Genomic DNA, 25596 nt, shown 5'->3' with positions numbered 1-25596 from the left:
TCTTCCTTCCAAAATATCGAGTCTCACCTCTCAGGGTCCCTGTCCTGAAGAACCCTGGACGTTGGTCGTGGAAGGCCTTGGAGGTCTCACTTAAGCCCTTTAGTGGCAGGTGGAATTCTAAGGTGACCCTGATGGCCCACGCTAATCTCCTCCCTTTGAGTGTGGGCAAGACCTGTAAACATGGTGAGGTATCAGCCCTGTGATCGTGTTATGTTTATGTGGCAAGAGGGATGTTTGCAGATGTAATTAAGGTCCCTAATCAGTTACCCTGGGTAGGTCTGACCCAATCAGGTGAGCTCTGAGAGGTCAGAGATGGAAGAAGTCAGAGAGATGAGCTCACACTGGTCTGGAAGAAACCATACACCCATGCTCTGAACTCTCTCTGGGGCCACATGACAGGGGACTGTGGGTAGCCTCTAGGAACTGAGGGTCTTTTTAGTTGACAGCTAGCAAGAAAACAGGAACATCAGTCATACAGCCATAGAGAGCTGAAATCTGCCAACAGCCAGTGAGCTTAGGAGAGGACCCCAGGCCTCACAGGAGATGGCAGCCCTCGATTCCAGCCTGTAGAGACCCTGAGCCAAGGACTCAACTAACCTGTAACAGGAGCCCCAGTCCATGGAAACTGCTAGATCATAGATCTGTGTTGTTGCTAAGTCTGCAGCAATTTGTTATGCAGCAGGAGAACATTCATATAGTCTTCCTGCTATAGCTCAAGCTTACTCTATGTGTTCTCTGCTGTCAGTCTTTCCACATGCAAAGTAATCAGAGGAAACACACAAAGCTCAGAAAGACGGGTGTGTCAATGAGAGGGCAGATGCCATCTGGCTGGAGGCCCAGGGGCTGCGTCCTCTCAGGGCCAGTTCTGAAAACCCTGCTTTCCTGGCCAAGCGGCTCCTACAGGCCTAGACTCAGGGTGAATCCTGGAAGTTAGTTGTATCATGAAAAGGACCCTATTGGGGGTCAGATGAGCCTGTATCTTACTGTGTATACACCTAGAGGTTCCTCACTGGCAAAGTGAGATGGCAATGCTTAATGAGATGACTCACTAACAGAAAGGGATTGTAGACTGCAAATGACAAGGCAGACTGTTACGAGGGGGAAAATCTCCACTGAATAATTTCAGAAGAGCTAGATGGACAGAAGACAGGTTGCTGGTTCCTCAGTAGCAATTTAATAAGAGAAGGAACTGTTTATTATCTACATTGCCTTTTACATCATGGTTGCACGTTGCCAAGGGCTATTTCTCAAGATCATAAAGCAGGTGAGACCTCTTTACTCTTACCTGTAGCAGGGAGACCAGAATTGTTTTTAGGCTTCCACTTGTATCACCTTTGACATCTGATTCAAGGCTCTTGCCAAACACTTTAGCGGAAGAAGAAAGGAGAGGAAGCAGAGTTTTAGTTTCCCAGAGGTAGTTTGCAAGAGGCATTCTTTATCTAAAGTCAGAACAAAAGGTCACTTACACCTTTGGTAGGCCTCTTTAATGGCAATAATTTCCTAGGAAAGATAATAAAAAACAATCAATACTTCAAGGTGGGGTTTATTGATAAGATAGGCAGGTACCAGGCAAGGTAAGAGGCAGAAATTGTTTCTGGACACAGGATGCCTTCAGGACTTCCTCCAAAGGGGGCAGTCCCTGCAGATCAAAGTCCAAACCTAGAGCAAGTCAGCAAGTCCCTGGCTGGTGGGGATAAGGGGTTTCCCTGGTGCTTCAGGGGGCAAAGAATCTGCCTGCAATGTGGGAGAGTTCCATCTCTGGGTCGGGAAGATCCCCTGGAGAAGGGAATGGCTACCCACTGCAGTATTCTTGCCTGGGAAATCCCACGGACAGAGGAGCTGTTGGTCACAGTCTATGGGGTCACAAAGAGTTGGACACAACTGAGTGACTAACACACACACACATACACATCCTTAGTTAAAAGTGAAAGCATTACAGCTAAGCTGATTTATTTTTTAAAGATTCCTCGATGTGGATCATTTTTAAAGTCATTACTGAATTTGTTACAATACTTTTTCTGTTTTCTGTTTTGGTTTCTTGGCCATGAAGATCTTAGCTCCCCACCCAGGGATCAAACCCACACACCCTACACTGGAAGGCAGTCACCACTGAACCACCAGGGAAGTCCCTAAGCTAACACAGTCATTCACTGCCTTCTTGCTCCATCTCACTCCCCATCCTCCCCCGCAGGGAGCCAGTTTTAGAAATTCTGTGCATATTTTCCCTTTGCATTTATACATATATGTTTGTGCTACTGAAAATATATAGAATTGTTTTGTGTATGTGTTTAAAAACTGGAATACTGTATATGTTTGTTCAACTTATTTTTTTCACTCAGTAATAGGTCTTTAACGTCCAGCTATGCTTACGCACAATTAGTCACCTAGCATTTTTTTTTTTTTTAAATAGAGACAAAATGTTCCATCCTACAGTAAGTCCCAGTTTATTTAGCCAGCCTCTGACTGATGGACATTTAGGCTGTTTCCAATTTTTCTCTACTTCAAACAAGGTTGCACTCAGTCAACAATTTGCTTTGTGCTGCAGTGCAAGTCTCTCCCTAGGGTGTGTGCTGGGAAGGACTGCCTTACAGGCACATGCCCCCCTGATGAAACGAGTGTCCTGATAAAGTGAAGTACACGCATCTTTTGGTTTCCCGGTACATAGGAAAGTGACATTGATGTATATGTACGGTTGAGTCCTTTTGCTGTCCACCTGAAACTATCACAACATTGTTAATCAGCTATAATCCAATATACAATACAAGGTTAAAAAAATTAAAAGAAAAAAGTTATGCTGACACTCTACTGTGGTCTATTAAGTGTGCAATCGTGTCTAAAAAGCAATGCACATACCTTAATTTAAAAATACTTTATTCCTAAAAAATGCTAGCCATCATCTGAACCTTCAGCGAGTCATCATTTTTCTGCCAGGGGAGGGTTTGAAATATTATGAGAATTGCCAAAATAGGACATAGAGACAAGTGAGCAAACGCTGTTGGAAAAATTATGCTGATAGACTTGCTCCAAGAAGCATTGCTGCACACACTCAGTTTGTAAAAATGCAGTAAAGTGAAGTGCATAAAGCCGTGTATGGCTGTATATTTCAATGGCTCGTCCCGACGGGGCCACTTGGGAGCTTCCTCAGTTTACACTTGAACCAGCAGCATGTAAGAGCCAGTGTCTCCCCACAGTGTCTCCCACAAACTGTTTAAAATGAAAGTCGTGAGGCAGCGATGGGGAGAAGGGAGTGGGGCTGATGGAAGATGAGGAGCCAGGCCTGTGTTGCTGTGGTGCGCGGGAAGTGGGTAGGAGGAGGTGGGGGCTGAACACCTGTGACTCTGCAGCCCCCTCCCCTTTCTCCTCCTTCCAGCCCATGACCAGGATCTGCCTGAAACTGTCGCCTGCTCTCTCCCTGCTTTTCTCCTTTTTACTGTCAGATCTATTTGATTGGGGAAAAAAAGTCTTGCTTATTGTTCAAGACCAGGACCCAAAAGAAACTAGGTTGAGGGTGAGCCACATGCGGATAAATGTGATTAGAAAAAGAATGACCAAATTAACCTTCTGGCCAAGGGAGGCTGCCCAGATACTGGCTGCCAGGTCACTGGCACTTTGGTGCTTCTGGAAAGGATGGGGGTACTGAGTAAGGAGAGATGTGTGGTTATTGGACAGAACCAATGCCATCCTCCTGTGCTAACGCTCCTCTAAACCACCATCCTAACCCCAAATAGAGGGGTTTTATTATCTGTGGGAAGAAGAGGAGTCCAGGGATGTTCAGGAAAGGGGTTCGCTCCTGTAGCCTGGACCCCGGTGGTGCCTCGGGTAACGGGCTGGACAGCACAGGCTGAGCAGAAGGAGCAAGCCTGGGTTATCGATAAGTATTAATAGCCCAGCAGCATCAGAGTGCTGGGGTGGTTTTCCTCACTATCTGCTCCAGGTGCTGCTTCTGTTTCCTCCCTGGAGGAATCAAAAATGTTGGGTTTTCTTGGCACTTTCCTTGCTGGACCTCCCCACTCTACATGATGGATGTTGCAGAAGAGGACATTTCCAAAGAATGACCTGGGGACCCTCTTTACTGTTGATGAAGTCCATGGTCCCTGGGCTTCCCTGGTGGTTCAGATGGTAAAGAATCTGCCTCCAATGCAGGAGAGCTGGGTTTGATCCCTGGGTCAGGAAGATTCTCTGGAGAAGGGAATGGCAACCCACTCCAGTATTCTTGCCTGGAGAATTCCATGGACAGAGGAGCCTGGCAGGCTACAGTCCATGGGGTCGCAAAGAGTTGGACATGACTGAACAGCTAACACACACACAAGGCCCTTATGGGTTCTGGAACCAAAGATGAATGGGCCTTCACAAATGTCCTTTTTATCTCAGGACATGATGGCATGTACCCAAGGGACAAGGGGAGAGGACTGCTAACAGAAGGACATGGAAACCTCTGGGGAGGTGGTGGCAGCCCCAGCTGTTTCCTGGGATCCCCTTGGCATTCCCACACCCCCCCCCCCCCCCCCGTCTCATTCCTTTGCTCCCTGCGTCCACACTTGGATTGCTAATTGGAGTATTGGTGCTAGGAGACCTGCAAAGTCAGGCTGGGCAGGTAAAGTAGGATTCGTATCCCACACAGGGAACTGTGCATCTCTTTAGAAAAATAAAGCTGGATTGACACAGCTCTTCTGGAAGGCTCTATCCTGTCAAGCCAGTGGCAGTAACACCAAAACCGACCATCAGAATATTGGAAGAGGCATCTCTCCAATGTGAACCAAGCGGGCACATTGCTTGCCCAGACACTTGCTCATCACAAGGGTGGAGGGCTAGGAGGACTTTCCCTTCTGGCTGCTGTAACCCTCTCTGACGGGCATGTGGACGCTCCCTCAGGGGCTCAGCTGGGACTCACCTTATTGGTTCTCGTGCACAGGACCTCGATGAGTACTGCCTCATTCGTGCCCAGGCCCTTCATGGCCTTCTGCAGCTGCCGGGCAGCATACTCCTCGGGGTGATCCAGAAGGGCCAAAGCTGTCTTCTCAAAGTTTCCACTCAGCTCACTCTTGAGCACCTCCTCCAGGTCCTGTGGGAAGATGGCGGGAGTCCTGACTGAGAAGGGCCTGAGGGCAAGGGGGACAGGTGTCTGCTTTCTGTATGGCACGGCCCCAGGGGAGACTGGACACTTGCCATGGACGCCCAGGGCACACTCTAGACAGGAGCTCTACAGGGCTGAGTGACCTTCTCTGGAAGACAGTGGTCACCCGACTGCCCATCCATCTGCTGGGGACACTGAAGATGAGTCACAGTGACAACAAGCATTTGCAGAACACTTTAGGGTTCAGAGAGCTTTCTTATTGATCCTCAAGACAGCCCTAAGAGGAGAGGTATTTATTGCTTTATCCCCATGGACTGAACCTCAGTAAGATAAAGGACTCATCTACGAACACTTGGCTAGAGAAGACTAATACAGGTTTGTCCTCTGCAGGAGACTGGCTCATTCACTGGCCGGATGGGGGTGCTTTTGAGAGTGAAACACATGCGTGCTCAGTTGTGTCCAACTCTTTGTGACAGGGTGGACTCTGCCCACCCCTCTATCCGTGGAATTTTCCAGGCGAGAATACTAGAGTAGGTTGCCATTTCCTTCTCCAGGGAATCTTCCAGACCCAGGGATGGAACCTGTCTCTCTTGTGTCTCCTGCATTGACAGATGGGTTCTTCACCAGCTGAGCCACCAGGGAAGCCCTGAGAGTGAAAGGGGGCACTACTAATTCCTGTTGGGGGACAACAGGAATAAAGTGAGACCATCCTGGGCAAACTCCATGGACAGCCACTTTGGTGTTTTGTTAAATCCTGAAAGGGACACATGTGAGAAAGAACTCAAGTAGGGGAAGGGAAGTTCATGAAATTCTACCTGGCATCCTGTTTTTGGCAAGCCCCCTCTAATCGTGAGTAGACTGCCTGTTCCCACCTGCCTCCCTCTGGCTAGATGGTTTAATGAGAAAAGTGTCAAGAAGGAACGTTCAGTCCAGCTAGAGCTGTCGACATCCCAACCGAAATGAAGGACCTCAAAGCAGGACTTTCATGCAGAGGGACTGCTCCGTGTGGGTCAGACTGGAAGCCAATAGACCGAGGTACAGCACAGAGTGGGTCTGGCTACTCAGCCCCATGCATGATGGCTAACAACACAGTCACGGAGTTCTGTGACCTTGGAAATGCACTTAATTTCATCATCTCTCGGTCTCCTTCTTTGAAGAATGGGGAGAATAGTAAGACTTACTTCCTAGGGTTGTTGGGAGAATTAAATGAGACAGTCCTTGCAGACACTGAACACAGTGCCTGGCACATTTTCGATGTTCAGTACGTGAATATTATTGTTGCTGTTATTATTATTCTATGTTGATGAAACTTTCAGAGAGAAGGCAAATCAACTATTCTTCAAATGAACCTTTGAGTTCCAGATCTGGGAGAAAAACCCGGAAGATTTTTATCCAAGGCCCTGGGATCTGCTGTCTCAACAGTGGGTTGTGATGTTAATGTTACTAGCTTCATTCCATGGCAGTTGCAGCATCTAACCCTGACCTTGTGAAGACAGGCCTCTGGTCAGTGCTCTGGTGTGGATCCACCCAAAGACTGGAAATCTTTTTTCAAGTCAGATGGGCATTATATAGAATAGCAGAGAAGAGAGATTCCAGCTGCCTGCTGTTAGAAGCCACAAGCATGAAAACAAACCCCTGAGTGTTTACATTCTATTTAGACATAGGAGCCAGCTCAGGATACCTTGGCTCTAACCCTGGTTTCCTGCTAACTAGCTGTGTCACGTTGGGATGCTTATTCTCTTTGGAGCTCAGTTGACCTGAGGATTTAGATTTGTTTGTCTCTAATGTCTTCCAGGGCTTCCCTGGTGGCTCAGTGGTGAAGAATCTGCCTACTGATGCAGGAGATGCTGGTTCAATCTCTGGGTCAGGAAGATTCCCTGGAGAAGGAAATGGCAACCCTCTCCAGTATTCTTGCCTGGAGAAACCGCATGGACAGAGGAGCCTGGCTGACTACAGTCCATGGGGTTGCAAAACAGTTGGACATGCCTTAGCAGCTGAACAACAATGACAAGAGATGTCTTCTAGCTTTGTAATATGATTCTCAACCACCTCTTTGGCGGTCTCAGCCGTCTGATACACAGCTGAGAATTGGCAAGTAAAAAAAAATGATTGGCAGATGTAGGTATTGCAGATTTTGTGCTATAGTGTGCCCACTTTAACAAAGCCTGAGGTTCTGACTTTGAACCTGTTTACTTTTATTTTACTGCTTCCTAAGTGGTGCAGTGATCAAGAATACTCCTGCCAATGCAGGAGACACAATAGACACAGGTTCCGTCCTTGGGTCAGGAAGATCCTCTGGAGAAGGAAATGGCAACCCACTCCAACGTTCTTGATGAAAAATCCCATGGTCAGAGGAGCCTCATGGGCTACAGTCTGTTGGGCTGCAAAGAGTCAGACACGACTTAGCGCGCATACACACTCTTATTTTACACCAAAGCTTAAGAAGCCTGCATCTGACTTTCCATATTGGCAGGATAGAAGCAGACACAGTGCTTGAGGGACTGCTACAGTCAGGCACACTGACAAGGGTGAAAGTTCAATGTCATTCAATTCAATTTAAAGCAGCTGAACTGAAGCTTCACTTATCTTCACCAGTGTCATCAATGAATGACATTGACAAGCCTCGCTGTGAGGAGAGAAGCAGGAAAAACTACAAACGCACAGCTGTCGGGACCACTTAATGTAGAAATAAACTGCTCCTCCTCTTACGGCAATGGGTTCTCCAGAAGTGATGGCTGGCCCTGGAGATGGAAGACTTAGACTCGAGGCCTGGTTCTTTTTCTTATTAAGTGTGTGGTTTTGCGTCGGTCTTTTAAATAGATGAGCTCCACTTTCCTCTCTGTAAGATGGAAACAGCCATCCCTTATTAGGGCTTCCCTTTGCTGGAAGGTGCCAGCATTCCCCTGCCTGATTCTCCCAGCAAGCTGAGAAGGGAGGCAAATATATCATTGTATTTGTGAGGAGACCAAGCCTGGAGAGACGGTTGCCCGCTCAGTGACAAATATGTAAAAGTCCATTTCTATCTGTCTAATTATACATAGAATTATTGACACTGTAAAGATTTTCTAAATTTGGAATTACAATGCAGCATAATTAATATTTATTTTGTAAACTGATCATTCTAATGACATTAAGAAAATGTTAAATTGTGTTCACGATATATTAATGAAGAAAATACTGTAGAAAGGCTAATGTATTCTTAAAGATTTCTGTACATAACACTATCAAGGATAAGAATAAAAGAAATGTAAAGAAAGGAAAAGGTATTGATGCTTAATGAAACAGAGGGTGTTTTCGCTTTTTGGTTTTTTAGTTTTTGTAACAGTCATTTATGAGGAATAAATCATTATTGAAGACACATGAATAAATTAAGAATTCTTACATAAAGACCCTCCCGCAAAAACTGATTTTCAAATTAGTGGCCTATCTATAAGTCAATGTGTAGAAATAGTCTAAAAGAATGGGGAAAAAATGACTGAGGGATTAATTTAAAAAGAAGTCAGTTGAAAAAGTAATGAGTTAATATTGATTTTACAGGCTGTTAACAAGACCATTTCAGTTTTTCTGAAGTCAATTAAAGCTCTAAATAGTTGTCTTGTTTTGTTTCTCCTGGGCTAACTAGATAAAGCTTTAAAGGTATCTGTCACTGTCTTGGGAACAAAGGAAGCAGAAGAGACAGTTAAGACCAAGGCCATGTGCGCGTGGCTGAAGACCCTCGGCATCACCTTGCCGTACGTTGTCTTGTACTTTCGTTTTATTTGTTGCCTCTCATGCGATGTCCTGCTTGATAAGATTTCAATGATGGCGGCTTCATCAGTTCCTAAAGTGCAGGAGAAAGAAACAAAACCACAGTGAGCGAGAAACAAGAAGGAAGTTTATTTTAGTCCAGCTAGAGAAGCCAGGGCAGAGGTCACAGACTTCGGTGTAACCTAGATGGGCCACTTGACTTTAATATCTTGTGCTGATAACTGTATTCTCTTTATTCACTTAACAAGTATCCATTGAGGTCTCACATTGCATAAAGCACAGTACTAGGCATTGTAGTGGGAAGAGGAACAAATACAGTGTATCCCTTAATTTCACTCCTCAACATAAATATAAGAGAAATGAAAACTTATGTCTGCACAAAGCTTGTATTCAAATGTTCACAGCAGCATCATTCATAATGGTCAGAAGGTGCAAACCACTTGAATGTCCATCGGTGGCTAATGGATAAATGAACCATGGCATGTTCATTTGGTGGAATGTTACTTGGCCAGAAAAAGAAATGGAGTACTGATATATTTTATACGAATGGACCTTAAACACACCATGGTAAGTGAAAGAAACCAATCACAGAAGATGACGTATTATGACTCCACTCATATGGAACTCCAGCATAGGGAAATCTATATTAAGACAGAAAGAAGAACAGTGGCTGAAGGTGGGGTGGGCAGAGAGGTGACAGCTCAAGTGTAGGAGGTTTCTTTTTAAGGTGATGAAAACGTTCTAAATTGACCATGGTGATGGTTTCATACATTACCACATTAAAAACAACTGAATACATTAAAAACAACTGAACACTTTAAATGGGTGAATTGTATGGTGTGTCTTATACCTCAAAAAAAAAAAAAAAAAAGCTGTTTACAAAAAAAATGGTATGTTCCTTGGCCTCCAATTACTTAAAAGAGAATGGAAGAAGTTAAGACAAAAGGCCCAAATTGCTACAATATCAGGTCCATTCATAAACTTGTTAATTTCAGAGAAAAGTCCTAATCGGGAGCTTGAGGGGTAGTTACCCCTTAAACTCCTTTGAACCACTTTTCCCGTGATGCTCAAAATAATCCTTGTTCATCATAGGCGAAAGTGAAAGTCGCTCAGTTATGTCCAACTCTTTGCCACCCCATGGACTATAAAGTCCATGGAATTCTCCAGGCCAGAATACTGGAGAGGGTAGCCTTTCCCTTTTCCAGGGGATCTTCCCAACCCAGGGACGGAACCCAGGTCTCCCGCATTGCAGGCGGATTTGTGATCAATACTGAAATGATAATGACTAAGAAAGAAGGGCAGCGTATCATTTTTAGAACCTGGACACAGGATGGGAAGGGGCTTCCCACGTGGCACTAGTAGTCAAGAACCCTCCTGCCAACACAGGAGACATAAGAGATGCAGGTTCGATCCCTGGGTAGGGAAGATCCCCTGGTGGAGGGCAACCCAATCCAGTGTTCTTGCCTGAAGAATCCCATGGACAGAGGAGTCTGGTGGGCTACAGTCCAAAGGATTGCAAAGAGTTGGACATGACTGAAGTGACTTAGCATGCATGCATGCACAGAGTAGCAAAGATGTCCCAGGGGTTGCAGGTATGGGAATGAAAAAGACTACTTGATCAACAAACCTTGAATTAAATTTCTTCAGACTGGGTTCCTGGCTCCACCCTTAAACCACACGACAAATCATCAGATTCTGGAGCGTTCCTGCCTGTTCCTAGCCCTCCTCTCATGCCTGCTGCCTGCGAATAGTATGTGCTGGCAAGGACTTGAAGTGTTTGGCTCCAGCCAGCATCGCTTTATTTGGAAAGTCAGTGCTGGGACTTAGAAAGACTGCGCTGACCCAGGGGTTGGAGGGCTGTGCGCTGCTCCTAGGAAAGCCACAGCTCCATGTCTGTGGACTGTTCGTGTAGTCTCAAGGACTAGTTCCACCTTTAGAATTCTAGGAAGATCTAGCTCTTTGATTCCAGCTGGAGAAACAGAAAATTTTAGGATGAGCTCACTTGCAAAAATAGCGTTCGCTGCCTGCCTCATTCCGACTCACTCCCAAAGCTATTTCTGCTGTCCCTCCTCATTTCCTCCTGCAGCCTCGCCTACGGAATCTGTATGCAGTTACTTCCTCTGCGACATGATGTCTTTTTAACCTCTGAGTGCCGGAAATCTCACCTCAGAAGGGATTTTTTTTTTTTTTTCTCATAAAAGAATCTCTGAATCCAACCCTTTCCTTTTTTTTTTCCCATGTGGGCTGTTCCATGGGGATCCTGCTTTACTCTCACCTTTTCTGGTCAGAATTCGCTGTCCCGAGTGGCCTTTCTGCTGAGCAGATCAGCCTGCCCACCCTTCTGCTTCAAACCATTCCATCTAGGCCCCTTTAGATCCAGAACAACAGCCTGGACTCTTGTCTGCCTGCAAGCCCTTCTGTTAGCTTCGCGCCCCTCACCTTCACTCCCGTCCCTCCTTCAGGACTCAGCTCGCTGGACTCTCCTGGGAAGAGATGGACACTCCTTGCTGGGTCCCTCCTATTGCCCTTCCTCCTCCTCTGTCCCGTCTCTGCCATCCCTTACTGCAAGTTCCACGGGAGCAGGGGGCACTGCTCATTGCAGTCTCCACACAGAAGGCTCTCAGTATTCATCAGACCTGACTTGCTGAGTGAAGGAATGTTTAAATGCATGGGGACATTTGCACTGCATTTTGAGGGCACTGGTCTCTGCATGGGTGTACAGCTGTGTGCTCTACTCAGGCGCTCTGTACGTAGGAGGTGATGTGATATGTGTGTGCGTGCTTGTGTTGCACTCTTTTCGACCCCATGGACTGTAACCTGCCAGGCTCCTCTGTCCATGGAATTCTCCAGGCAAGAATGCTGGAGTGGGTTGCCATTTCCTTCTCCAGCGAATCTTTACGACCTGGGGATCAAACCCAAGTCTCCTGTATCTCCTGCATTGGTAGGCAGATTCTGTACCCCTCACGCCCCGGGAAGCCTGTATGTAGCAGGGACCAACAGGAAATCCTCTGCTCCGATGCTTCAGTCAACCTATATCTGCATAATTCAGGACAATTGAGTTAAAATTTTAAAAGGAAGGCTTTTAAGGCTTTCCTTCCTGCAAGACTTTTTAAAAGGAGAGCAGAGCAGTCTGGGGCTGGCCCAGCAGCAGCCTGGAGGTCGGGGGAGCAACTGGAAGTGACTTGATTTCCCTCAAGCTCTTTGAGTCCCGGCATCGGGTTTATGTGGAGAACTGTTTCCACTACGGGACCAAGAAGCAATTTACTGAACGGTGACCTCATCTTATATTTCACAGAATGTGTGTCATATAAGCAGTCTGTGCAGGGGAACAATTTCCTGTAAACATTTACAATGGTTTGAGGCACCAGGGCCAGTCCCCAGCGATTCTGGGAAAGACTTTTTTTTTTTTAATGAGGAAAGAAGGAACCTCAGCCTTGACTGTGCACAGGACACAGTAATTACACAGTCGAGGTCAGAACCCAGTGACCGTCAGCCTCAGAGGGCCAAGAGCCTCCTGACTTTGGCTTTTCCAGCAGTTTTCTGGGAAGACATGGAGCTGAGTTTCAGCAGGATGGTGGGGAGCTGAGTCTCTGCTGGGTTGGAAGCGACCTCCCTGTTACCCTCCCCGATGAGCGACCACTTCTCAGCAGGCCCCAGAGCCAGCCAGAGCCACCCTCCAACAACTCCATGGCAGCTTCTCTCTCTTAGACCCGTTTCTGTATTTTTCGGAAGGAGAAATGGCAAACCTCCTTTTGCATTTCTGAGAGGATAATGAATGCTGGGGTCTGTGCACTATCAGATTAAGGCATTATCTACAGGAGGGCCCCGCTGGGATGGGGGTTCACAGAGCCCTGAGAGGAAGGCCTAACGGAGGGTCAGTGTCAAGGGTTTTAGGTTAACCAAGACCCAGACCAAGGGTCCAAGGTACTTAGGAGCCAGGGAAGCATGAGCACCAAAGAAGTGAGAAGGAAACTTGCCAGTTTAGCGTTATTTGGAAAAATCAGTTGTTATTTTATGGTATAGCATTCTTTTGTTTCTTTTTTAATTGGAGTACAGTTGTTTTTGGAGAAGGCAATGGCACCCCACTCCAGTACTCTTGCCTGGAAAATCCCATGGACGGAGGAGCCTGGTAGGCTGCAGTCCATGGGGTCGCTAAGAGTCGAACACGATGAGCGACTTCCCTTTCACTTTTCACTTTCATGCACTGGAGAAGGAAATGGCAACCCACTCCAGTGTTCTTGCCTGGAGAATCCCAGGGACGGGGGAGCCTGGTGGGCTGCCGTCTATGGGGTCGTACAGAGTCGGACACGACTGAAGCGACTTAGCAGCAGTAGCAGCACAGTTGTTTTACAATTTTGTATTAGATTCTTTTTCTGTATCAAAGTGAATCAGCCATACTTACACACATATCCCCTCTCCCTTGGATTTCCTTCCCATTTAGGTCACCGCAGAGTCCTGAGTGGACTTCCCTGTCTATGCAGTAGGCTCTCATTAGCTCTCTGCTTTATATTGTAGTGTATATATGTCAATCCCAATCTCCCAGTCCATTCCACCACCCCTTCCCTGCTTGGGGTCCATATGTTTGTTCTTTATGTCTGTATCTCTATTTCTGCTTTGCAAATAAGTTCACCTATAGCGTTTTTCTAGAATCCACATATATGTGTTAATATACAATATTTGTTTTTCTCTTTCTGGCTTGTTTCATTCTGTATGACACACTCTAGTCAATCCATGTCTCTACAAATGGTCCAATTTCATTCTTTTTTTATGGTTAAGTAATATTGCATTCTTATTATTTTGACTTTCATAGGTGGGTGAGTGAGTGGGAGCCCACATAACCTTTTTGATGCCAAGGGCCTCTAACCTCTCTCTATGCTACATAGTGGATGCATGTGGTTACTGAGGATGCAAAGTGTGGCTGGTCCAAGTTGAAATGTTCTGTAAGTGTAAAATATATATAGTCCTTCAAACTTAACGTGAAAAATGGAATGTCAGGTATCTCATGAATAACTTTGAAATTGGCTATCAGTTGAAATGATATTTGCGATACAGTATTGAGTTAACTAAAATATATTGTTAAGATTAATTTCACCTGGATTTTAAAATTTGGCTTCTCAAAAATTAAAAATGACCTGTATGTCTCACCATGATGGCTATTGGACAGCATGGCCCTAGAAATTTAAATCCAGCCCTGGCAGGGCTGGTATAGCAATAAGATAAGCACGTGGTCTTACAGATGAGTTTTGCCAATGATACAATTTTCCTTGGACTTACTAATAGAGGTTGGAATTCTAGACCTTTATCCAAATGATAGCTTTTCAAGATGGCTCTAGGTCCAATCACCCCATCCTCGTTTCATAATTTTTTGACTTTGGACAAGTATTTAACCTCTGAGCCTTGGCATTCTCATCTGTTAAGTCATTACAGAACAACCTTACAGGGTTGTTGGGAGGTTACAAAAGATGTGTGTGTGTGGTACCCAGTTTAGCACTTGGCACGTAGAAGGGACTCGCCAACAGTCACCAGCACAAGAGTGGTTCCACCTCATGGCCACACCCAAGTGGAGGCAGGAGGAGAACACAGCATGACTTTGACGTTCAGTAGGTGCTGCATCTGTGCTTGGCAAACTAAATTCATGTGGTAGCTAAGAACTCAGGGATTTATCATAAACCACAGCTGACTCATTCCACACCCACTTAAGCCCCTGTCTCCAGCCCACATCCAGATGTCAGGCCCTCACTCAGGAGGCAGCAGGGAAACACCTGTGAGGCTGGCTAAGACCCTCAGAACTATAAACATCCTGACACTCGCTGGCAAGCATGCCTCCTGACAGCTGTTGTCCAAATATAAGATCAGCCAGCCAGGATGTGAGCAAGGACCAGCTCCTCTCTCCTGAGCTTGCCTCTGATGCCCCCCAAACCAAACCACCTGGTTGTCATCCTTCACTTCCAGCCCTCCCACCTCTGATTTGTTTAACAATACTTACTACGTAGAAATCCCTTCTACTACTTCCCTCCACATTGTCTCCAACCCCAGCTCCTTTGGGATTTCAGCGTTTCTTGGGCAAGGTAGGCTATTCTACAGTTGGACAGTTCCTTCTACAGAAGCAAAAGATGTCTTCCTAGAACTTCCACTGTGGATCCCAAGTCTTTCCCCTGGAGTCACACAAAAAGTTTAAATGGCCATCTTCTACCACAATACCCATTCCTAGGAAAGTAACTCTCCACTGATTTACCTCTAAGTAAAACCTAGCACTTGTCTTCATAAAACATTATGCCGAGAGAAAAAAAGCCAGACATAAAAGGCCACATATTGAACCTTCAAGTGTCGAACTTTCCAAGATGCGAACATGCGTTCTATCGACGCCAGGTATGAGTGAAATTGCAGCCTGCACTCCAGGCTCCCGCCTTGTCTCCCTCCTGCAGTCAGTATCTCTTCTATCCTATTCACTCGATGCCCCGGTCCCTGTGTGCCGGCTCTTGTACTGTACTATTGTACTTTTCAAAGTACTGCAAGATTAAAATGTTTTTCTTTATTTTTTGTGTTTGTTTTTATGTATTATGTGTGTGAAAAGTATTATAAATGTCTTATAGTACAGTACCGTGTAGCCGATCGTGTTGGCGCCTAGGCTACTTTGTTGGACTTAGGAACAAATTGGACTTATGAATGCACTCTTGGAATGGGACTTGTTTGTATGTAGGGGACTTACTGTAATTCCAGGTGCATGAAATGTCCAGAGTCAGTAAATCCATAGAGAGAGAAAGTGAACCAGTGATTTCCTGGACCTGAAGGTGGAGTGGGAACGGCTATGAATACATGTGGGGCTTCTTTTGGTTGATGAAAATGTTCTGAAATTAGAGGTGATGATTACAAAACCCTGTGAATATATGAAACCCCATTAAATTGTACACTGCAAAAGGGTGGATTTTATGATATAGGAATTATATCACAATAAGAAAAAGAAACATTTAATAAAGCAGCTTTTGGATTCAGATGGCTTCTACCAGCCGTGTCTTCTCAGGCCTGACCCCACGCGTGGCCGCTGTGTGGCTGAGGTGGCTTAGTTGTGATGTCTCTAAATTGTTGGCACTTGCAGGCAATGACGGAAATTCGTTCAATCCCAGGGCTCACTGCTTACTGGTGTTGTGTCTTTGGGTATGTTATTTAACTTGTCATGGCCTTTCCCCTTATCTGAAAAATGGACTTTTGTGAGAATAAATTCATGAGATCTTATATATAAAGTGCTTGGCTCAATGCCTAGAATATTAAAAGTTTCCCAATAGGTGTAAGAAAGAAAATTGAGGAAGTTTATCAACTTCGCCCCTCCTTTTCCTCCCAAGCTATTGCCATTACTTCCTTGTTCTCCTGGAACCCTTGATCAACAAACCCGGGATCAACCCCAGTGACTTCCTTGGGTTCCAGAGCCTCTGTGTATGGCCCAGCACTAGGTGCTCTTTCCCTCATCCCACTTTGTTCCTGGGTTTACCTTTCTCCTGATCTCTTGCTTGTTGTTGCTATTTAGCTGCCAAGTCATGTCCGACTCTTTAGCCACCCCATGAACTGTGGCCTGCCAGGCTCCTCTGTCCATGGGATTTCCCAGGCAAGAATACTAGAGTGGGTTCCCATTCCCTTCTCCAGGGGAATCTTCCTGATCCAGAAATTGAATCTGCGTGTCCTCCATTGGCAGGCGGACTCTTTACCAGGACCAACAGGGAAGCCCAAGCTCCCGCTTAGTCTCCCATTCTTGGCCGCACTTAGGCCTGGATGTAAACAGCTGCTCCAGTGTGGCCCCTTGATTCTTGACCTTGGCCACAGTTTTGCCTCCACTTGTTCAGCTTCCAGGTGAAGCTCCAGGTCCCTAATTCAGTTCTCATCAGCCCTGACTCCCCACCACCTCCCATGAAAGACATCAGAGGGTTTAGATGACATTAGGATTGTAGAAACTACACTTCTCATGAAGTTTCCCCCAGCTCAAGTTCAAATTAAATGTCATAATTTTCAATCTCTAGCTATTAGGTTGAATCCTGAAATGTAATAGGATCTGATAACTTTGAGAGCTTTTATAAAGGGAAACTTAAAAACGATCAGCTTAGCTTGGAAAATATTAATACAAGATAAGTGGGAGGTCATCTTCCTGAGACCATGGGAAAGTCAGACGTGAGATCAAGTTTAATCAGCTTCAGGAGTGAATGAGAAAACAAAATATCTTTCATACCCATTCCTTTGCAGGCTTTGTTCAGCTTTTTGGCATCTCGATCGGCATCAAAACGCTGATGGCTGTGGGCATCCAAGCCCTGATGACTTTTCCCTTTGGCCTAGAAGGAAAAATAATTGCAAAGGTGAGTGGACAATTTGTTGTTGTTATTCAGTCATTAAGTTGTGTCTGACTCTTTGGGCATTAAAAATGATATCTGGCTGAAATTGGCAGCTAAAAGGAAGACCAAGCAGACACCCAGATGAGGGAACAGCTGCTGCTGTACACATGAGTACGTGTGGAAATCAGCTGGGGAAGCTCTGGCTGCAGAGAGATGGCTGGTACCTCCTGGAGCCAGCTGGACTCAGATGCGCACAGAGAATGGGCCCCTTTGTTCTCAGGGACAATCAGCCTGGTCAGCTCTGGGAGGAGTGATTTTCTCATCGACTCCTCCTCTGTGTGTCTGTCTCTGAAACAGAGAGTAATACAGTGGGCCAGTGTCTTGGAATGCTGGTTTTTCCCCTTTGCCTTGAGACACAGCCTGTCTAGGGAATAGTTGCTGCCTGCCAGAAACTGAGGATCCTAGGATCTTATTACAGATCCATTTTGTAAGCTGGGCTAAAGCTTTACCATTCACACAATGAGAGACGTACTCTTTAATTTGTCAGAGATAACCCTATGGAACAAAACAGGGGTATTGGTTTTTACTGATCCTTGGGAAGAGAAAGCTCTGTATGTATACTCATCTAATGTTTCCCATATTTTAGTCATTGGCACAGTATATCCACTAAATGTCCACAGCTATCTAGGTCTACATTATTATTATTTGCTTATTATTTTTCTCTCAAGTGACCTAGTTTGTTTTGCTTAAAGTTAGTTTCCAGAAAGAAACTTTCTGTTAGCACTGAAGTGGAAAACCAGTGTTGCTTGCTTAAACAGAAGGTAAGCATAAAAAAATCAGTGCACCGCTATTAAAAATTTAAAGATGTGAGGTTAATCACAATTATGCAACGAGTAGCTTTGAACACCCCCTGGCTTTTCTCAGCTCTTTATCTCTCCTCAGAGACCTTCTTTAATGACAAGCATCACTTATTTGCCATCCTTCCAGGAAAGTTGGCTTAAGTGTTACTGTCTACACTCCCTGATTCTCCTCTCCCTCCTTTCGTTTCTGTGGGCGCCTATTGGGAATGAGCAGTAAACCACATAAAGCACAGAGGAGGAGTTGCATTCATCTGCTGGCAGCTTTGTCCTTTGAGGACTTCCCCTCCCCTATTCCATGCGGTCGCACTGGGGCTGTCAGTCATGAGGCTTGAGCTCCGTTGTCCTGCCCTTGGGTGGACACGCACTCTGTCACTCAGGCAGTAGTGACTGGTTCCGGAGTGGGGATGTAATCCAAGCAGGATCAGTTAGAATTTTCCCTGCTTTGATATATGGATATTGGGAGAGAGATGTCTCTCCCTGCCGGGTTTGCTAAGCTGACTGAGTGTGAGTGTAGGGTGTGTTGGTGGCCATGTGGTCCACTCCATGAAGGAAGCGTGGGTTCAGTATGGAGCAAAGCAGAGGCAATCAGAGTGGAAATACGGAGACAGAGAGAGAGAATATAACTAGGAACTGGAGGAGGGCTGACTTTTAGGTTTTGGTTAATGGAGAATCGTATAATTTTAGAGCCGAAGGGATATCAGGACCCCCCCCCACCATTGCCTTTTGGAATGTAGTGTATAGCCCATCCCGCCCCCCCCCCATATTTTGACCCCATGTGACGTGAGGGATCTTCGATCCCCAACCAGGGATCGAACCCACACTCCCTGCAGTAGAAGCACCATGTCTTAACCCCTGGACCTTTAGGGAAGTCCTACCTGGCCCATCTTCAAGTTTCTATTCCTGAAACAAGCTGGAGAGGGACTCATATTTGTTGAGCACCTGCCACATGCTAGACGACTCCTTCACTGACAGACCTTTCTTCACAGGGAAGAGTGGGCATTAGTCATCTGATTTACAGAGGAGGAAGCCTGGGTTCACGCGGGTCAGAGCACCTATCTGTGTTCTTGCAGGATGCGTGTGTGCACCAGCTCAATTTGTCTCCTAAAGCCCATGCTCTTGCGTCTCCTGCACCATCCTCTGTGTGCGTGCTCAGTCACTTCAGTTGTATCCAACTCTATGCAATCCTATAGACTGTGACCTTTCAGTCTCCTCTCTCCATGGAATTTTCCAGGCAAGAATACCAGCGTGGGTTGCCATGCCCTCCTCCAGGGGATCTTCCCAACCCAGGGATCAAACCCATGGCATCTCCTGTGTCTTCTGCATCGCGGGCAGATTCTTTACTGCTGAGCCGCCTAGGAAGCCCTGCACCATCCTGCCTCACATCTAATTATGACTGGTACCTTCACATTCAGTGGAGGGATCGTGTGTCCCATTTTCCTTTCCCAATCTTTTGTCAGCTGTAAGAAAACTATCTGGGACTTAGGAAGGCTTGTTGGCAGGACCAGAAATATAATTTGTGGAGCTCAGTGCAAAATGAAAACGTAGGGCTCTTTGTTCAAAAGTGATTGAGAATTTCAAGTGCCATCAAAGCTTTAAACCAAGAGCAGGGCCTTTGTAAGTGTGGGACCCTGTGCAGCTGCACAGGCTGCGCACTGACCAAGCTCACCCTGCTCTTTGATCACATTCTAAAAGGGCTGGTTCTCTGGGTGTGGGAGTGTGGGAAGGAGCAATCTCAAAGAAGTAAATTGTGTCCCTGTTTTTCATCAGGAGTATTATGGGTGGCTCAGGAAGTGAGGTGGAGTTGAACCAGAGCAGCAGAAATCTCCTAGTAAAAGGCTGATTCATAAACAGTTCTGTAGATCACTTTAGCTTCATCCGTGAAAGAATTAAGTGGAACTCTTATTATCTATCCCATTCCCAACTGACAAGTTGAAACAGAGATGGGGGCTCTGTGAATAGTTCTGGTTATGCCTGAGGGTCCTGGCTGAGGAGGGGTGAGGGTGGGGAGGGGTCCAGGTGGGTTTAACGCTTGACCAGCTCTGTGCTGGCAGGCTGCTTTCCCCCCGGGGGAGACTTTTTTCCTCATTGGCACAAAGATGCTGCCAGGGCTTGCAGAAGCCATGAGGAGACTTGTTCAAGATCCCTGGGCCAGGTAACTGCAGGATTGGAGCCAGGGCTTTAACCAGGACTGTCTGGTAGTCAGCTGCGGAATGCCATTCAGTCTCTGTTTTAGTAAGATGGTTCCATGATACAAAAATCATGGAGTTGTAAGAGGGGAGGGATGTGAAAAGGAATCTCTGAACAGGGGCAGTTTGTTTATCCAAGACCAAAAAAGTACAAATAAGTGTCCTTTAGGCCAAAATAGTATTGATGTCCTGGCAAGGTAGGGGGACCATGTTGGGGGGAAAGGATGCTAGTGGAGGGTGTGTATTGGGAGAGGGTTGAGCCACGTGTCAGGAATAAAGATGACGTTGAGACTTCATATTTTCCTTTACAACTAATGCAGCGTGTACGTCTCTATCAGATGTACAACTCTCAGCGGGGCAGGATAAAGTAACTGCCCCCTTCTAGGAATGAGTCTTAGCCGTCTTGGTTATCTTTCCTTATCAGTAGAGAATTCCATCTTGTTCCTAGTTGTTTAATCACTCAGTCATGTCGAACTGTAGCCTGCCAGGCTCCTCTGTCCATAGGCCTCTCCAGGCAAGAATACTGGTGTGGGTTGCCATTTCCTTCTTCAGGAGATCTTCCCAACCCAGGGATCGAACCCACGTCTCCTGCATTGGCAGGCAGATTCTAACAGCAGGATATTCGATGTCAGAGGGAAGGAATTGTGTTTTGTGATTTTAAAAAGAAAAAAAGAAAAAGAAAACAGTCTGTTTGGAAGGAATCTTCCCCTTGGCACGGCTGGGACTGCGTCTACAATGGCTGCATTCATCAGCCGTGGCCAGTGTTGATGCAAGGGCTGTCCTTGGCTTGTTCCGATGAGCCGGGTAACAGCCTCTCCGGAATGCACACGGAGCAGACATTCGTCCTCCGTGGTTCATTGTTAATGGGCTGGGCAGCTGACTCTGGGGACTTGGGCCAATTTGCTCATCAGAAGATTTTATTTTGAAACCTGAGGCCACTGAGCAGAACTTCCATACAAAGCAGGTCTGCAGGAATGTGAACCAGACACAAAATGGCAATGCAGGAGACCCCAGGATGGGGATGAAAGGTTGAGTTTGTGAGGACTGAGGCAAACACATCGTTATTCTACCTGCGTTCCACGACAAGGCATCAAAGAGCTGGGGTAACATTCCTTTTTTGTTTTGTTTTTTTAAATAGCATTTGCACTGACACTCAGGAGACACATAAAAAAGACATGATGCTAGATGTTAATAAAAATGATTACAGAGTCTGGGTTTGAGGCCACATAGATTCAAGTTTGAATGTGGCCCTGCCCCTCTGCAGTCCTGTGAACTTGAGCCAATTAAACTCTAAGCCACTATTTCCTCATCTGTAAAATGGGGGCAGTGTCTGCCTTCCGAGATCAGACTTCCTTGAAATAACATTTCCAGTGCCTGATAATTAGACAAGACACAGACATGTCAGTCCTGTCTCTGCTACTTTGGGCAAACTCTTTTTTTTTTTTTTTTGTCTTGTAGTGATAGTTAGGCTTTCAATTCTGTGTATTTTGACTTGGCAAATTTGGAAGGTATACACATATTTTCTAAACTTGAAATTATGAGATTCTATTACCTATCTATTCATCCATCTATCATCTATCTATTATCTAGCTATCTATTCACCCATCCATCTATTATATATCTTGCAATGCCCCAGAAGATATCATGTTTATAATAAGTAGCCACTGAGGATATGTTAATGGGCTTACCCTGCTGCTAAGTCGCTTCAGTCATGTCCGACTCTGTGTGACCCCAGAAATGACAGCCCACCAGGCTCCCCCGTCCCTGGGATTCTCCAGGCAAGAACACTGGAGTGGGTTGCCATTTCCTTCTCCAGTGCATGAAAGTGAAAAGTGAAAGGGAAGTCACTCAGTTGTGTCCGACTCTTAGCGACCCCATGGACTGCAGCCTACCAGGCTCCTCCGTCCATGGGATTTTCCAGGCAAGAGTACTGGAGTGGGGTGCCATTGCCTTCTCTGGGCTTACCCTGCTCAGTGGTAAAAAATCCTCCTGCAATACAGGAGACATGAGTTGACCCCTGGGTTGGAAAGATCCCCTGGAGGAGGGCATGAAACCCATTCCAGCATTCTTGCCTGGAGAACCCCATGGACAGAGGAGCCTGGTGGGCTGCAGTCCATGAGGTCGCAAAGAGTTGGACAAAACTGAAATGACTTAGCACACATGTACAGGGATATAAAAGTCAACTTTAATAGTCAACTATAATAGTCAAGCTTTCTAGTCAGACTGGATTTGAATCCCATGGGGACTGCTTATTTCCTCTGCGACCTTGGGCAAGTTTGAGAAACTCTGTGCTGTGGCTTCCTCACGGCAAAATGCAGATAATATCGCCTATCTCGTAGGTCTCCTGTGAGAGTTCAAATAAGTCAGTCATGCAAAGCATCTGAAAGGAAGCCTAGCAGAAGGCATGTATTCAATAAATGGAAAAAATATTTGTTGAAGGCAGATCAGCCATGACCTTTCTAGAATATTCTAAGCCTTTCCTGCTTGAGGGGTTTTCACCTTGTAAATGGCTCTCTAAAGATCAGTTTTTCACTCATGACCTGCGGCGTGGCTCCAGAGTTCTAAGCATGCACTTCACTGGGGGCAGTAAGGTGGTTAAAAATTCAGGCTGTGTGGAGTCCAGATGATCTGCGCTGATACCACAACCATATTCTGGCCAGCATGACAGTTTGCACCCACTGGGTGTGGGGGTCCCATTGAGCTACAAGGCTGGTGCAGAGCCAACCATCACACTGCTCAGTCCAGGCTCAAAATGAAGCAAATACTTCTAACACTACAGAGACCACTGCCTGGTACATGATTCCTCTGAGAGATTTTTGTTTTTTTCTTTCTTGTCTACGTATCATCTTTCTGTGTTTTCATGTCCTTGCATCTCAAACAGGGACACTGAGGATCCATTTTTCTGGAGGAAGGATGCAAAGAAAGTAAATCGATTCTAGGAGCCTAGGAAGCAGTGCCACCAGGGCAGAAAAAATGTTGAAAACATCACTCTGAAATGACTCAGGTTTAGCACATTGATTTCCCAGGAGGAAAGGTAGCTCTCTACTGAGTTCTGACATCTTTATCAAGTTTTGATATCTATTGAGTTTCGATACCCCCAGCCAGAAGGATGGAGGGGAGGAACAGACACCCAAAGGCTTCTGACTCCATGCAGTTCAAGCAAGGCTTAACTCTTATGATCAAGAGGGAATATTTTACGAAATCTTCCTCCAGCTCCCAGCAACTCTGGCGATGGAGTGTGTTAAAACAAAGGATATGGTTTGCAAATTCGTTGCTCTATGCATTCTATCATAACTAAGATTTTCCAGATAGGTCACCCAGCCCGAATACACTCATATTTAAATACACTCCTACTCATCAGTAGGAATAACCTGCTTAGGTGACCTGATCTTCTATTTGGTTAACATCAAGACTGGAAAATAATAATACACTGTCTCGTGAGAGACAAGTGAATTCATTGAAAAGCAATGCCCTGCAGGCAAATTAGACTATCCTCTAGCAGTTCCTCCCCTTTCACCTGCTTTCTTGCCTCCCTTCTGTTTTTCCTTTTCCTTCTTCCCCTTTCTCCTTCCTCCTCCTATTTTTCTTCCCTCCTCTTCCTTCAACAAACAAGCATTGAAGATCTGTTACATGGCAAGCACTACCCCAGGTGAGGGGGACTCAGTGGGTCTATTAATTGTAATCCCTGTCCTCAAGGAAATAAACACAGAAATAGATCAATGACCATTGCGTTATGATATAGTAAGCACTTTGGCTGCAAACAGCTGAGAAGAGAAAGAGGAATTTCTATAGAGAAGTTGACATTTGTGCTGGCTCTTCAAAGATGAACAGGAGTTCAGCCAATTCAATTCAGTCGCTCAGTCGCTCAGACTCTTTGCGACCCCATGAATTGCAGCACGCCAGGCCTCCCTGTCCATCACCAACTCCCAGAGTTCACTCAAACTCACGTCCATCGAGTTGGTGATGCCATCCAGCCATCTCATCCTCTCTCATCCCCTTCTCCTCCTGCCCCCAATCCCTCTCAGTATCAGGGTCTTTTCCAATGAGTCAACTCTTCGCATGAGGTGGCCAAAGTACTGGAATTTCAGCTTTAGCATCATTCCTTCCAAAGAACACCTAGGACTGATCTCCTTTAGAATGGACTGGTTGGATCTCCTTGCAGTCCAAGAGACTCTAAAGAGTCTTTTCCAACACCACAGTTCAAAAGCATCAATTCTTTGGCACTCAGCTTTCTTCACAGTCCAACTATCACATCCATACATGACCACAGGAAAAACCATAGCCTTGACTAGATGGACCTTTATTGGCAAAGTAACGTCTCTGGTTTTGAATAGGAGTTAGGCAAGCGCAAAAAAGGGGGAAGAGGAAGGGTGGAAATGGAAAAAAAGGGACAGTCCAGGGAGAAACTATAGCATGGTGCTTCCTGGGTGTGTGTGCATGCAAGTTTACTGTGACCTGTGACAGCGCTGCTGCAGAACAAGCATGATCTGAATGTGACATAAAGACAAAATGTGAACTTGGGAGTCAGTCCCACTGTGTTCAGTTACTCTTTGCCCCTTGCTGGTTGTAGGCCTGCAAGCAAGCTGACCCATCTGTCCGAGCCTTTGTTGTCTCATCTTCACAGCGGGGCGGCACCAGCTTGCCGCAGCATACGCTTTAGCTGTGGTCGTGCTCAGGGTGCAGTCGCACCATGCCAGGTTACAATCAGCACACGGACGGTGGCACGTAGGAGGTGGGATGCTGGGTGACAGAAGGAGGTAAGGGTCATTTGTAAACTCGGAAACATTACCGAAAGGGAATGGGAGTGGCATTTGGATTGTTTGCTCTTTACAGCGCTGGTCTCCAGAAGCCTTCGCTGTCTGCAGTCTGCTGGGTAAATATTTAAAAGTGGTTGCTTGGTATCCAGACTCTGAGACAGGAAGTCTCCGAGGCAGAGCTGGGGAGCAGAGGGCAGAGGGCTCACTGTACACCGATCTGAAGAGGCCTGCTGTGTGAGCTGACGTGGAATCAGGAGGGGATGGGGAAGACTAGGGGCGGGATTAGAGCTAAGCAATGGCCTGGGCTTATTAAACAGGAGCGAAATAAAGCCTGGGCTAGGGAGACCCTCAGACACACCTGCACTCTCCTCAGCATTAGCAAGACCATTGCCATGCTGGTTTATGGTACCTTGAGTGAATGTTGGCCATTTGGGCTAAACTTGCCTTGTATAGAGTTGGGGCAACTGAGGTTCACTTTGGGTCAGAAACTTCTTTCTGATCACATAGCTAACCACCCCACCCCACACCCCGCTTCAGGATATCTGCCTTTGAACCTGGTGTGATGCTGGTTCTCTCTTTATCCTTTCAAAGTCTCTGTTTTCCCATCTGCAAGATGGTAATAATAGTATCTCTCTCTTGTGGGTTGTTATAAGGATA

At 46.1% G+C, this 25596-nt stretch overlaps 1 protein-coding gene across 2 annotated transcripts in view; it reads right to left on the bottom strand.

Moving 5' to 3' along the window:
• The window catches only part of ANXA13 (annexin A13), a 57257-nt gene that overhangs the window by 14018 nt on the left and 17643 nt on the right, over nt 1-25596 (bottom strand). For both annotated transcript variants that reach the window (NM_001434964.1, NM_001434965.1), the window contains 5 exons: nt 17037-17136; nt 8800-8894; nt 4892-5062; nt 1467-1500; nt 1286-1365 (listed from right to left, as the gene is read on the bottom strand). In NM_001434964.1, the coding sequence (NP_001421893.1) occupies nt 1286-1365; nt 1467-1500; nt 4892-5062; nt 8800-8894; nt 17037-17136 (480 nt within the window). The remainder of the gene's footprint in view (nt 1-1285; nt 1366-1466; nt 1501-4891; nt 5063-8799; nt 8895-17036; nt 17137-25596) is intronic.

The sequence above is a fragment of the Bos taurus genome, chromosome 14 (assembly GCF_002263795.3).
Source record: "Bos taurus isolate L1 Dominette 01449 registration number 42190680 breed Hereford chromosome 14, ARS-UCD2.0, whole genome shotgun sequence".
In the NCBI taxonomy this organism is placed as follows: domain Eukaryota; kingdom Metazoa; phylum Chordata; class Mammalia; order Artiodactyla; family Bovidae; genus Bos; species Bos taurus.
Note: the sequence above shows the minus strand (reverse complement) of the source record. Positions and strands in the feature narration are given on the sequence as shown.